This window comes from Geotrypetes seraphini, chromosome 3 (assembly GCF_902459505.1).
Source record: "Geotrypetes seraphini chromosome 3, aGeoSer1.1, whole genome shotgun sequence".
Lineage (NCBI taxonomy): Eukaryota > Metazoa > Chordata > Amphibia > Gymnophiona > Dermophiidae > Geotrypetes > Geotrypetes seraphini.
In genome coordinates this window covers 157,504,647-157,518,825 of record NC_047086.1, presented here as the reverse complement: position 1 = coordinate 157,518,825, position 14,179 = coordinate 157,504,647, and the positions used below count along the sequence as shown (strand labels likewise).

Genomic DNA, 14,179 nt, shown 5'->3' with positions numbered 1-14,179 from the left:
AAAGCTTCCTTCGAGGCGCTTACTCTTCGTCAGGTACGGCGAGTGAAGCAGCAATATCGGAGGGCAGTGAAGAAGGGGAAGAGCAGGTTGTACAACGTATATTGACTGCCCCAGGAACACAACTGCCACCGCGTGAGATCTTGGGTTCAATGGGGGACTCGCAGAATCTATCTTTAATGCAAGATTCTACAGGTACTATGAAAATTAAACCTTTTGTGGGAGTTCCCTTAAAAAAAGCCCCCAGTCATAGATCTGAATTTAATATGGGAAGCCATTTCTGAATTGCAATCCTCATTAGGGACTCAGATGCAAAAGTTAACTTATTGCTCAGGAGTGCTTTCAGAGATAACACAATTACACCAAAGAGTGGGTAAAATAGAAACTGAAACTGTGGAGCAAAGACAAAAATTGGATACTTTGACTGTTCAAAATCAGCTGTTAATGAAGGATAATGGGAATATTAACTTTATGAGATGCTGGAGAACGCGTCAAGATGACACATCCTGAGATTAATTAATTTTCCTAAATTGATTACTGTTTCACCACTTGATATGTTTAAAAGGTATCTCACAGAGGTTTTGAAAATTCTGCAAACCTCTTATCCACTTGTGTCGAGAGTTTATTATCTTCTTGTTGGAAAGAAGAAAACAGCTGAGGAACAACAGGCTCCTGCTATAGAAGCCTTAGATATTAGTATATTAGACTTGACTAATATACTGGAAAGATCAGATTCTGTTCAGATATCAGTGGCTACCACTCTTTGTCCAATTAGCTTTAGAACCTGACAGAGATTGGTTGTTGAAGATATTTTTTAAATTTAAAGATAAAGAGTTTATGAATTACAAGATCAGAATGTATCTAGTGACCCAAAAAAAGAGGAAACAATTTTTGATTGTGCTTCCTCAGGTTCTAAAATTAGGGGCAACATTTGTGCTTAGATTTCCTTGTAAATGTTTAGTTAATTTTCAGGGCACTAGATAAGTATTTTTTGAGTTTTCACAATTGTCAAGATTTATTTCAGGTAAAGATGTGATCAATGCTAGTGCCCCTGTTAACATATAAGAAGAAAGCTTGTAATATGAAGGCCTAGGCGATATTCAGGTTCGCTTGTCTGTTTACCCAATAATGATTTAATAACTACGAAATTCCGATTTATTTTAAAGCTCTCTCCCTTATATTGTAAACTAACAGTATGAAGGGAAAAATTTCCTATTTTTCTTGTTTTTGTTTTGATTCTTACTTTATTTGTAACTGTTTAATTTGAATGATTTTGGTGATCATAAAATTGGAAAGTTTAATAAAAATAAAAAACTCCATAATGTACATGATATACAGAAATAGTTAATGAAAACCTAATGTACAATACAGAATATAATATCATCTTACTCATGCAGAACAACATTGGATTTATAAACTTAACACTATTCAACCTAGTGATCTCAATTCGGAAATTGATTACAGTGCATTTTTATAATTTTATTTTGATATGTACATCATTGCAAACATGTTTGTGTTGACACTGTATATCTTTGTGCTGAATTTTTTTTTCTATTTGCATGATTCTATTTGCATGGACAGTCCAACTATTATAACACAGAATGTTTTGAGGTTGAAACTGAAATCCTTTTATGTACACATTTAATTGATCAGTGTACTTTAATAAATGCAATTTTTCATTTGCATTACTTTGCCTTTTTTTTTTGTCAACTTGTGCAGCTACAGAAAGATTTTGCAATATTTCTTTATTTGTACCATTTGAGCCACTGTAGGTTATCTTTGATTTACCATTTGATTCAGTACATTTTGGAGCCACTGTAACTCTTTCCATTAGTGTGGCCATATTTATTTTGATTGTGTGTGTGCAATGTTTCCTATAAGTCCCATTAGAACTGATGGCAGCCATTCAGGGAGCAGCGCGGGCCTATGCTGGAGCATGAAAAGCTTGCTCCTGCATTCTGCGCCGCTGTCCGCGAGATCTGAGGCAGCCATCCAGCGAGGGAGGAGCTCAGCGTGGAGCAGGAGCATGGAAAGCTCGCTCCTGCCGTTACACCGCTGGGCCACCAGGATTTAAAAAGATGTAAAATGGGGGTAAAAAATGTAGTCAGCTGGGATGGATCCCTCTTGTCCCGTCCTACCACTAGACCACCAGAAGGAGTGACAGGGTACACCATTTGGTTCAGAATATTTTTTTTTCTTGTTTTCCTCCTCTCAACCTATGTGCCTTTTATGGTCAGGTACGTCTTATAGTGTGAAAAATATGGTAATTCCTATATTTGTCCAGTAGATGAATCTGTTTTGCTTAAAAAGGTATGTGTGTGTGTGTGTGTGTGTGTGTGTTTTCTTGGTTTAGTGATTATTTTTCTTTTTGAACTGTGTTCTAAACATCAGTTGATATCATCTCTACCCATGAGCTTGAAATTTTATCATGTGTTTTTATATATAAGAAATTATTTGTTTTTATGTCTCACCAACTTTGATGATTTTATATTTTGTACGGTGCATTATGTTTTCATTAACTCTTTCTGTATATCATGTATATTATGGAGTTTATATATATGCATTTTGTTGATCCCATGTTTATTTTTTTTTGCTTTGATTTTTTTGTTATGCTTAATGTTTTTAGTTTATAAGGCATGTTTTACTTCTGATGAAGGGACACCAGCCGAAACATGGCCATCTCGAGAGAAAGAGACTTCTTGAAATTGAGAGAAAGTGACTGCTTTGAACTGAGTCTGTTCTCCAAGAGAGCAACTTGTTGTTATTTAGACTGTTTTATGCTTTATTAAAGCTGCTTTGGACTTCACAGTGTTCCACTTTTTGTTCATTTGTTGACATCCCGTGGAATTCTTTTTACTCCTTTTGTTTGATTGTTAGAAAAATCTGTACAACAGACCTGAGAATTTTACCCCGTATCCACCATTAATATAATCAGGGCCCTTGATCTCATTTCCATTGCTAGGAGAAGGGCCATAAGATTCAGGCCTTATTAGAGTTCTTCAATCCATTTTGAATTGCCAAAGGAGACTGAGGTTCAGTGCAACAGTAGTTGTGGGAACATAGGAGGTACTGGCAATCATCCTTGCTGTGTCCTTCAGACCCTCTTATCACCCTAACCCAGCTTCTTACCAACAATTTGATGCTATAGACCAGGTGTGTCCAACCATTTGGCTTCCCTGGGCTGTATTGGCCAAAAAATTTTTTCTGGGGCCGTACAAACGCTGCAGCAAGCCCAAGGAGGGAGCCGGCAAGATGGTAAACACCTTGGGGCAGCAGAGGAAAGCACTGCATTGCCCTTGACTGGGGCCGCACAAAATACTTCACGAGACTGCAGATTGGACACCCCTGCTATAGACTGTGTTGTTTTTATTTACTGTCAGGCTTAGTATCGTGCCCTGAACCATATAGTACTATCGTGACCCATGTGGTTCAAAGTGCAACATTAGCCCTGAGCAGAGGAGGAAGAGGATGTTGCCCTGAGTTGCTGTGCTATGCTACTGATATTGTCCCAGAGGCAAACTAGATCAAAGGGTACATAAAGGAGGGAGGAGGAATAAATAAGCAAAAAAATTTGGGGTCTGTAATAAGGATGTATGATGAATGAGGATGAGTGAGGAAGAGTTTGTAAGAATGGGGGCAAGAACATGAATGAGGAGATCAGATGGGGTAGGGAGAAAGTGAGAGAATTGGAGGGTTGGGAAAATGAATGAAGAGATTGGAAGAGGGGCAAGGAAAGTGAGTACTGGGGAAAATAGTAAGGTGGAGAGAGTGACTGGTTTGGAAGTCTGGGAAGAAAATTCATATGAAGATTGCCTTTCCACTATTCCTGATTCCCAGTTTTGCCAATTTTAAACCATCACAGTATGAACATAGCCCCAACATACAACCAGTGGATGGATATGATGGTAGTTGTCGTCATCTCATTTGGAAAAAAATTGCTTTATACCCAAAGAGCTATTGAGGATAGTATGTCCTTAATTCCTTATTTTTTTTCTTGTATCTTAACCTTGGGGCCACTAAATGCTGTGGAGATTTGTATGTTTCTAAAACTCAGGCTGGGTTTCTGTGGTCCTAACAGGTTCTAAGAATGTGCAATGTTGATTTCCTGATGTCTTCTTTCCACACCAGGTATGCACTGAGACCTATGTCTCTAGCTGTCACCAACGCAGTATTAACACCGCTGTGCGTGCAACTCTCAGCCAAATGTTGAGTGACTTGACTTTACAGTTGCGCCAAAAGCAAGAGAACACGGTGAGCCTTTGCAATTTACGTATACAGGCTGTGTTCTTGTCTGCGTGTCATGTGTACTGTGTATCTGATGAGTGCATTTTGCAAAAAAAAAAAAAAACATCCACCAAACATAAACAAGAAGTGTAGGAAGCTAGAGAAGTCAAAATCAGTCGAGATCATGAAATGTGTCTTATGCCTATAGTTCTTATTTGTGCTACAAACACTGCCGGAGTTGCTTTGCAGTAACAGCTGAGCCAGCTCACTGATGTCATTCTGCTCTAAGCTTATTACTTACTGCTGTCTTGGTGTAAACAAATAAAAAGAGTTAAGACCAGAAATGATGATGTACGATAGGGGCTCCTTTTACAAAGCCGAGCTAGGGCCTTAACGCGCAAAATAGCGCCCGCTAGCCGCTACCGCCTCCTTTTGAGCAGGTGGTAGATTTTCAGCTAGCGCGCGCTAATACGCTTAGCGCACCTTTGTAAAAGGAGCCCAAGGTTACAGCTGGAAGGTCCTTTCCATTTTCAGGAAAAGTTAGCAGTCATTACTTTTATGAAATTCAGCTTCTTGCACAGAGATGCTTGCTTGGAATTTAACAAAACAAAGAAGAGGCACAGGAGATGTCTTGAGCCAACCTTCAGTTACAAAAGCTTTATTGATGTCTAAATATCCAAAATGTAAAAAACCAGTCCTTCCCATGCAATACAAATTAGGTCCCAACAAGGATCTGAGTGTCGGCGACTCTGTCGTCTTCCACAGGGGACAACAAGGAACTTGTGTGGCTTGGCAACGTTTGTACCAAAGCGCTCTGGCGTCTGTACTAGGAAAAAGAGCGCCAAAAGCTTAGAATTTAAACCACAAATAAGCCCACTATGAAAGAATGTCCAAAAACAGATGACACAAAAAATTCCTTCAAACTCGGATAAAGAGAATAGAATTATTGGAGTGTCGCAGGAAAATCTCTAGCGTAAAATCAAAATGTATTGTATCCTAGTTACAAAATTTTAATTTTTTTTGTGTGAAAAGAGGAGCCCTCAGTTTTCACAACTCATGGATGGGCACAAAGCCTCACAATCCGAGTTGTCTTCAATTAAATCCAAACGGGTATTCATTGTGAAACATCCCCGGGCCTCTCTTTAGTGTGTAATTTTGTGTAATAAACATCTCTGCCCTCAGCTGATTTTTCCCTAAACATCAGCTGAGGGCAGAGATGTGGGAAAAGGACTGATGCCTTTGCTGCTTGGCTGAGATGGCTGGTGAATGATTGTTGGAGTCTGAGAGCGGTGCTAAGTTCCCAAGTGAGGGGGAGTTTCCTCTGAAACGGAGCCCCGTCTAACTACAAGCAGCACGCTACTGATTTCTTAACAATTTTGATAAACAACGAAGATAAGTAAAATGCTTAATCTTTTGAGTATGGAACAATACAACGTATAGTGAAGCGGATAGAACATTGTCTGCATTTGAGAGACTTTGATGCTAAAATTGTCTAGAAGAAAGACCAAGTTTGTAGTTTATATTGAGTATCACAGTAATTTGAACACTTTTTTTGTTTAATACACAGTTATGTACTAAAGAGAGGCCCTGGGGTGTTTCACAATGAATACCCATTTGGATTTAATTGACGACAACTCAGATTGTGAGGCTACATGCCCATCCATGGGCTGTGAAAACTGAGGGCTCTCTTTTCACACAAAAAAGTTTAATTTGTAACAAGGATATCGTATATTTTGACTTTACACTAGAGATTTTCTTGTGATACTCCAATAATTCTACTCTCTTTATATTTGAAGGAATTTTTGTGTCGTCTGCTTAGAATTTAAACATAGATTGAAAATGTAGTTTCCAGCTGGACTCAAGGCCAGAAAAGGAAATTGGACGCCTTAACCTAGGTGAGCCTTCAGCTATACTGCCCCACCCCTTCAGAAATGGCTCATGGCCCTAATACCCCCTCCCCCCTGTGGCCAGCATCATCCTTTCCACTCTCTCCCATAGGGTACCAGCATCTCCCCTTGTCGTGTTTCACCCTATGTCAATAAGATAAGTTTTTGTTTTTGAATTGTTATTTTGTCATAGATGATTAACTTTTATAGTGATTGCATTGCAACAAGATTGAACATTTTTCAAGTTTGGACACTTTTTCAGTGAATATAATTTGAGACAACAGAGTGGAATTTCATTTGTATATACAGTATAACTTTTAATGCAATATCAAAATTCAGTGAGGAACAGAGTGATGTGAAAATGTGACAAGTGGAGCTTTTTTGCTCACAATTGTCATTATAAGAGGGTGCTAGTGTGCACCGTGTTCACTGATACCTTCTCTTTATAAAAAAAAATATATCTACTTGTATATTTAAACATCATTGTTGGTTCTGTTTGTATTCCTTTCTGGTGCCTCTTTGGAGAGTTGTTGATTATTATTTATTTTTTTTTGTTATTATATTTTTGTCTCTTCAATCTTTTTGGTGGTTGTGAGGGTTGTTCGCCCTATGTTCAACATCTTGCTCCTGCACCCACTATCTCCTTCCATATAGGGTCCAGGCTTAAAAGAACATTGTGTGCACAGCACTAAAATGCTACCTTGTTCCACACACTTAACAAATAGGTGTCTGTCTTGGAGGGGAGTGAGGGCAGGAAGGACAAGATGGCATTTGACTGCAAGTCTGTGCTGACAGGGCCAGCACTGACAGTTCAACAGCGGGGAGGCTGAAGTACATTTCGGAACCACACTGCAGCTCCTTCACACCCCTGCACTCCAAAGTTTGCTATCCTAGGCAGATTCTTAGTCTGCTTAGGAGAGGGCCTCCCCTGGTTGGACTTCTCTCTTATCAGTAGTGCTGGATAAAGTAGTGTGGTAACTGTGGTACTCTTCAGTTACATGTTTATAAATTTATATATATAGATACAAAAAGATAATAAGGTGATAACCTTTTTAATAGACTATCTCCCTCTCTCCCCCCCCTTTTTTACAAAACCGCGATTGTGGGTTTTAGCGCAGGCCAGTGCGCTAAATGCTATGTGCTGTTCCCAACGTTCATAGGAACCACTATCATGGTTTTGTAAAAGGGGGGGAGGCTATGTTTTTTGACTAGCTTCTGGGGGCCAAATCTACCTTACTCATGACAGGAAGGAGGTTTTGTCCTTCAAAAACTAGTAAAAAAAAAATATATATATATATCTTAGTCCAGTAAAAAGGTGTTGCCTTATTTTTTATTATTTTTGTTTTTATTTATTAATCATATCAAAAGTATCAAATGATTTAAATGATAGATAACATTTATTATGCAAATACAAAACTTTAATTAAAAGAAACCCTTAGACAAATGTCCAACTCGGTGGTTACATAAAAACACGATAGCAGATAAAGGCCAGTCTGCCCATCTCGGTTGCTGTGCTATATGACTTCCAGCGCCACTCTGGCGGTAGAGGGAAAATATAATAGAGACGTTTAAATACTTAGGGCTCCTTTTACGAAGGCGCGGTAGCGGTTTTAACGCCTGTAATACCGCGCGCTAAACCGCCGGCCGTGCTAGCCGCTACCGCCTCCTCTTGAGCAGGCGGTAGTTTTTAGGCCAGCGCGGGGGTTAGCGCATGATGAAAAGTTGCGCGCGTTAAACCCGCTATCGCGATTTCGTAAAAGGAGCCCTTAGTAAGTCTCTTTCAACTGAAAGGAAACCATCTGCACAGAATACCTTTTTTTAGAATACTAGCGTAGCACCGAAGCGGCTCTCAGCCCTAACTTTGGGAATGAGCATATGCACCTGCTGAAACCTGGGGTAAATGCTGGCGCACCATTAATAGAACCAAGAGGAAAAAAGGGGGTCCAACCTTGTCTGCAGTGAAAAAACCAACCAGGAACAAACAAACCAAAACTGCAGAAATGTACAACGATGTAGGCTTTAGCGAGATTTTACAAGATTTCGTGACTCTCGGCGTGACAAATCATCTGTTTGTTCTTACTGCATTTTTCACTTTTTTTGTGACATATGTTCTTTTCCCTTTTCTGCCATGGACCCCTGATGAAGGTTGTCCGAAACACGGACCGTGTTGGGTCCCTTGTTTGGTAAAAAGGTTTTTAATATATTTTGGTTGTCACAATAAATTTTGCCTACATCGTTGTACATTTCTGCAGTTTTGGTTTGTTTTGTTCCTGGCACACGATTAATGGCACTATTTTATTGCCTCGTGCCCATATTATGGGAACATCCTCTTTTGAGTTGTGCACCATAAAATTTGAGAGCAGATATTATAGAATAGGGCACAGGGGAGATCTGCATGAAATGCCAAATGAGTGCCAGTTAACATCAGTTACTGATTAATGGCTCATTAATAATTTCTGCATGCACAAACCTCGAATCCAGACCACATTTGAGCAACCGCTATAGAATCCAAGGGGTACTGACTAGGTATCTAGAAATGCACAAATTTGAGGCATGCCTTTATTCAATTCAGAAAAAGCGGAGGTGATAAATATTTATTTATTATTTATTTCGATTTCTATCCCGTTGTCCCCAAAGAGCTCAGGACAGGCTACAGGTTTAACATACATACTCCATGGAATTTTACATCTGACATACTTCCTTAAGAGGGGTAACTACATAATCAGGATCGGTGCTTAGACAACCCATATACAGAGATATCCAATTAAAAAGCAATCAAATGAAATACAAAACAGGTATTTGCTCCAGACTCGCAATTAGAACACATATTATGATGGAGAAGTAGCCTAATGGCTAGTGAAATGACTTGAGAACTAGGAGAACTGGGTTCAATTTCCACTGTCGCAGCTTGTGACTCCGGGCAAGTCACTTAACCCTCTGCTGCCCCAGCTACAAAATAATATGGAAACCACTCTAACTACAAAAAGGCAGTATATCAAATCCCATCCCAACCTCTTAGTGATATATGGATGTCAGATTTGAACACAGTGAAGCAATTGTGCAGTAACCTTTGTCACTATAAAAATTAGCATTAACCAATTACTATGTATTCAAACTGTAAATGAAACCACATTACAGTGGCTAATTTAATTAATAGAATCACCCGTCTTTAGATGAAACCCTCAACAAAAAGAGGATAAACGAACTGTGAATATACCTTTTTATTCTACAAAACATTCTGTTTAGTTGTAGCCCCTGTGTCAAATGGCATGTCCCAGAGACCCTTGTATTTTGATCCTTAGTGACGGTGTCTCCAAGAAATGATATGATCATTCTCTTCAGTCTGGTGTCTGCAGTAGTATGCACATGTGTGTCTGGAGTGGAGGAGGAGCCTAGGGGTTAGAGCAGCAGTCTGTGAACTAGAGGAGCCAGGGTCTGAATCTCACTGATAGTCCATGTGATTTTGGGCATGCTACATAACCCTCCATTGCCTCAAGTCAGACTTAGTTTGTAAACCCTCTGGGACAGGGAAACACCTGCAGTCTCTGAATGTAACTCATTTTGAACTACCAATGAATAGGCTTTGAACTAAATACTAAAATAAATAGGTTTAGCTGCAGGGTAGGAAGCTAGAAGTTAGATTCCATTGGATAAATGACTGGAGAAGGAATGCTGATCCCCTAGTGCAGTGGTCGGCAAACTGTGGCTCGCGAGCCACATGCGGCTCTTTAGCCACTTGAGTGCAACTCACGGCTCAGCTAGCTAGAGCAGGGATGCCCAACCTGCTTCCCTCCCCCCTAAAGAGAACGCTGAAGCGCCGGGCCGACCAACTTTCGCCACTCGATGCCAATTCTGACGTCAGAGAGGAAGTTCTGGGTCAGCCAATCACTGCCTGGCTGGCTTGGAATGTCCTCTCCGACGTTAGAATTGACGTCGGGTGGGGAAGGTTGGTCGGCCCGGCGCTTCAGCGTCCTCTTTTCGGGGAAGGGAAGCAGGGAGAGTGGGGTGTCAGTCGGGTTGATGTAGCTGTTGTTGAGCAAGTGGGCACGGATATGGCTCTCAAAAGAAATCTTAATTGTTGTACTGCTGATCTTTTGCTCTTTTGACTAATGAGTTTGCCTACTATTGCCCTAGTGAAACCTTGAACTGCTGGGAGAAATATGGAATCGTGTTTAGTTTCCAGCCAGCGAGCCATAAAGATAACCTTACCCCAGGGGTGGGCAACTCCGGACCTCGAGGGCCGGAATCCAGTCAGGATTTCAGGGTTTTCCCAATGAATATGCATGAGATCTATTTGCATGCACTGCTTTCAATGCATGATCATTGGGGAAATCCTGAAAACCCGACTGGATTCCGGCCCTTGAGGACCGGAGTTGCATACCCTATTTTAAGACAGTGTTAAAGGGTTTATCTACCTAAGCAGGTCTTGTTTAGTAGTTATAAGGTCATTTTTATAACAGGTCATCTAAGACGTATCTTAAGAATGCACATATTATTGCAGTTTTAATGGTTTATTTTAGACATGTTTGCAAATATTTTATACCAGGGGTAGGCAATTCCAGTCCTCGAGAGCCAGAGCCAGGTCAGGTTTTCAGGATATCCACAATAAATATGCATGAGATAGATTTGCATCTCAAGGAGGCAGTGCATGCAAATCCATCTCATACATATTCATTGTGGATATCCTGAAAACCTGACCTGGCTCCAGCTCTCGAGGTCCGGAATTGCCTACCCCTGTTTTATACAATGTGTGCATAAGTGCAAACTCCTCTCTGAGGAATGCTTCTGAACAGATCAGACAAAATGATGCATATACAGGAGGTATGCACACAAGTTTAAGCACCTATATCCTGGACAATTTTATTAAAAGGAGATTTTTGCACCTAAAACAGTATTTTACATGTAGAAATGCTTTATAAAATTAGCATCCTTCTATATAATTTATTGTATGTCACCTAGAGTGGCTGTCCAGATAACCCTAGCCAGGCGCTATCCATGAATTTTTAGTAGTAGTATATGGATACTGAAGATTCTTATAGGTCTCCTCTACATTATTTGGATAATAGGGGGCAGAGCGAGGATGGAGCGTAGCTGTTCAGATAAGCGGTGACATTTCACTCGCTATCTAGATGTCTATACAGAGAAAGTTAGGATGGTAAAAAAGTTGTCCTAACGTAGACTTCTTAGCTATCCCGATAGTACCCGAATATCCCCACAGTTCATCAGCCACTGCTGATTACCTATATTTAGTACCACCACTTCTGAGGATCCTGGCAGTGTAAACACTGGAGCCTGCATTTGTTTTACGCTGACTGTGACATTTTGGCACTTGGAACTTTAGGTATTTATTTTCCAGCTAATGCTAATGCATGTCAATAAGATAGTAAATTGGACTGCATAAATACTCAGGATCCACTACTCCCCCTTTCATCGATTGTGTTTTAAAGAAACCCAAAGGCTGTCAGGAATTTGACCCCCTAAGCAAATGGCTGCATAAATAATTCAATTACCGTGAAAGTTTGCATAATTTTTTAAATCCGGCTCTTCATTCCGTCCCATGGGTATGTTCTAATTGTGAGTTAGTCAGCGAATGTTTCCTATTTCACATGAGTGATTTGTTTTGAATTGGATTTTAAGAAATGTCACTAGTTGGAAGCATCCTGAACTGTGCTAGGTGCAAACTATCTGGCTTCTTTTAACATCCTATTTTCATCTTTCTATATGCATTAAGGATTATTACATTACATTACATTACATCAGGGATTTCTATTCCGCCATTACCTTGCGGTTCAAGGCGGATTACAAAAGGTTAGTTTAAGGACAGAATTAAAATGAATAAAGAATTACAGCGTTACAGAATGACAGAATTATTAGATAATGTTAGATTATGATAACGTAATAAGGCTTGCCTCGTAATTGTTAAACTGTTCCACGTTATAAGTTACAAGTTTATTATGGCTTGATATAACACTTTAGGATTCAAACAATCTTTATTGATGATACAAAATGCAACCAGGAAAACAATTGAGAAGTACAGAGCAAAATAAGAACGGTAACACGAACTGTAAAAAACGATACGAATATCATCAAATGTTTTAACCACACCACCATCACATTAAATCCCACGCCCTAGAACAAAAAGGAAGTTCCCTCCAATCCCCTCTCCCAGAACAGTAGACTAGCAGATTAGAGCAAATAAGAAATAGCCAAGGCCCTATTTCCTTAAAGACCCCAGCCCTAGAAAAGGGGGAAACAAAGGGTCACAGAAGTCAAGAAACACAAACAAATCTCCCCCCCCCCAAAAAAAAAAATAAAGGAGTCCGCCTCTTCCACAGCAACTGCCCCCAATCCAGGATGGGCAGGGAGAGTTTGATATAATGCTTTAAATACCAAATCGGTTTACATTGTACAAATAAAAAATAAAAGAAATAAAAACATAATTAAAAACAGGTGAAAGGGCATACATACAAAAATTTCAAATGACAAGACATGGTACAAGAGGGAAATGGGCAGGGTTACAATTCTTAACATAAAAAATGAGAAGGCAATGGAAAGAACGATATGGAGAAGGGAAAGACTTGAGTGAACCATTTGTCTAAGTCTCAAAAGCATCCTTAGAGAGGTTTTAAGGTTAGATTTGATTAGAATTAGTTTCCAGTTTTAGAGCTATGGGAACAGCATTCCATAAGGAAAAGAAGGAATGTAAATGGTGCTGATTTTTGGGAGCAGGAAAGGAAAACAGATTCAGTATCAATGACTGTGCAACACAAGTAAGTAAGGGCCATCTATAACTAATATACTCAACTGCATGTTTCAGACTGGCATCATCATTTGAACTCTGTGCCTTAATCTCCAAGTAGAATGCCAAACCCCTCACTGTTGTCATGAAGCATTGCACTTAGAAGCAGCCCCTTTTTTAGATGGCATTAATGACATGAAAAATCGATCCACTTGTACCTGTTCTACTCCACTCAGGATTTTTTAGACATCAATCATATCTCCCCTCAGCTGTCTCTTTTCCAAACTGAAGAGCCCTAATCTTTTTAGTCTTTCCTCATACAAGAGAATAACTGAGGAAAGCTTGTGACATGGTATAGATGGGCAGGGCTAGAGGCAGGAGAGATTGTGATGTAGGTGGATGAGTGGAGAGAGACTGGTAGGAATGAGGTAGGTTGGAGAAAAAAGAGAGACTCATGAAACTTTTATTGGTCACAGGTTCTTCCCTTGTCACTGCTCCGTGCTGTTCTCTAAGGCCCACATTCTATAAACAGCGTCCCGATTGTAGGCAGTTTCATTTGGGGGGGGTTCTGGTCCTACCGCGTTCATTTGGGGGGGGGGGACTGGCGACCGCTAAACTTATCGTGGCAGGGAGATCCATTGCTGCGATAAGCTTAGTGGCCGCGTCTACAACAACCCGATTTTGTAACCGGCGTCTGTAACATGGACTTCGGTTAGAGAATCGGATTTACTTTAGGTGGCCTTAGGCCCAATTCTATATAGGGCGCCCGTCGGTTTCTGAGACCAGGCGTCCTATACAGAATCCAGGCCTCAATGTTTAAGTATGAGCTGACCATTTAAACCTATGACCCTCCTAGCTTTATTTTCCTTTGTTCTTTGTGGCCACAGGTAGATGAGGGGGAGATAACTCATGTGAAGTTTGGCAGCCCCAGTCATTTCAAAATGGTTCGCATCTAGGCATGTGAATAACCTTGAAAGTATAACTAATGCAAAAGCATCAATGTTGTTGGTTTTTTTTTTTTTTTTGGTGGAGAAGTTCTAAAATAAGAGATCGAGTCTCAGCTCTTGTGGTGTAACATTTAAAAATATTCTTCGCTTCATGAGAAGTGCGTACATGTACGTGGCATCTCGGTGGAGGCAGTGATGACAAAAACAGAACTGAATTCAAGGAAGCCTGTGGTAAGCACAGAAGGGATCCCTACTTTGCGCAAGAGTGAGGAAGGAGATAAAACGCTGAGACCTAAGAGAATGCAACAGGAGTGAAATTGAATGGGCTAGATTATAAGAACATAAGAATAGCCTTACTGGATCCATCAAGCCCAGTAACCCATTCT

General features: G+C 40.2%; 1 protein-coding gene across 2 annotated transcripts in view; it reads left to right on the top strand.

Moving 5' to 3' along the window:
• ARFGEF3 (ARFGEF family member 3) overlaps positions 1-14,179 on the top strand; it is a 216,440-nt gene that overhangs the window by 61,247 nt on the left and 141,014 nt on the right. For both annotated transcript variants that reach the window (XM_033938199.1, XM_033938198.1), the window contains one exon: positions 4,126-4,248. In XM_033938199.1, the coding sequence (XP_033794090.1) occupies positions 4,126-4,248 (123 nt within the window). The remainder of the gene's footprint in view (positions 1-4,125; positions 4,249-14,179) is intronic.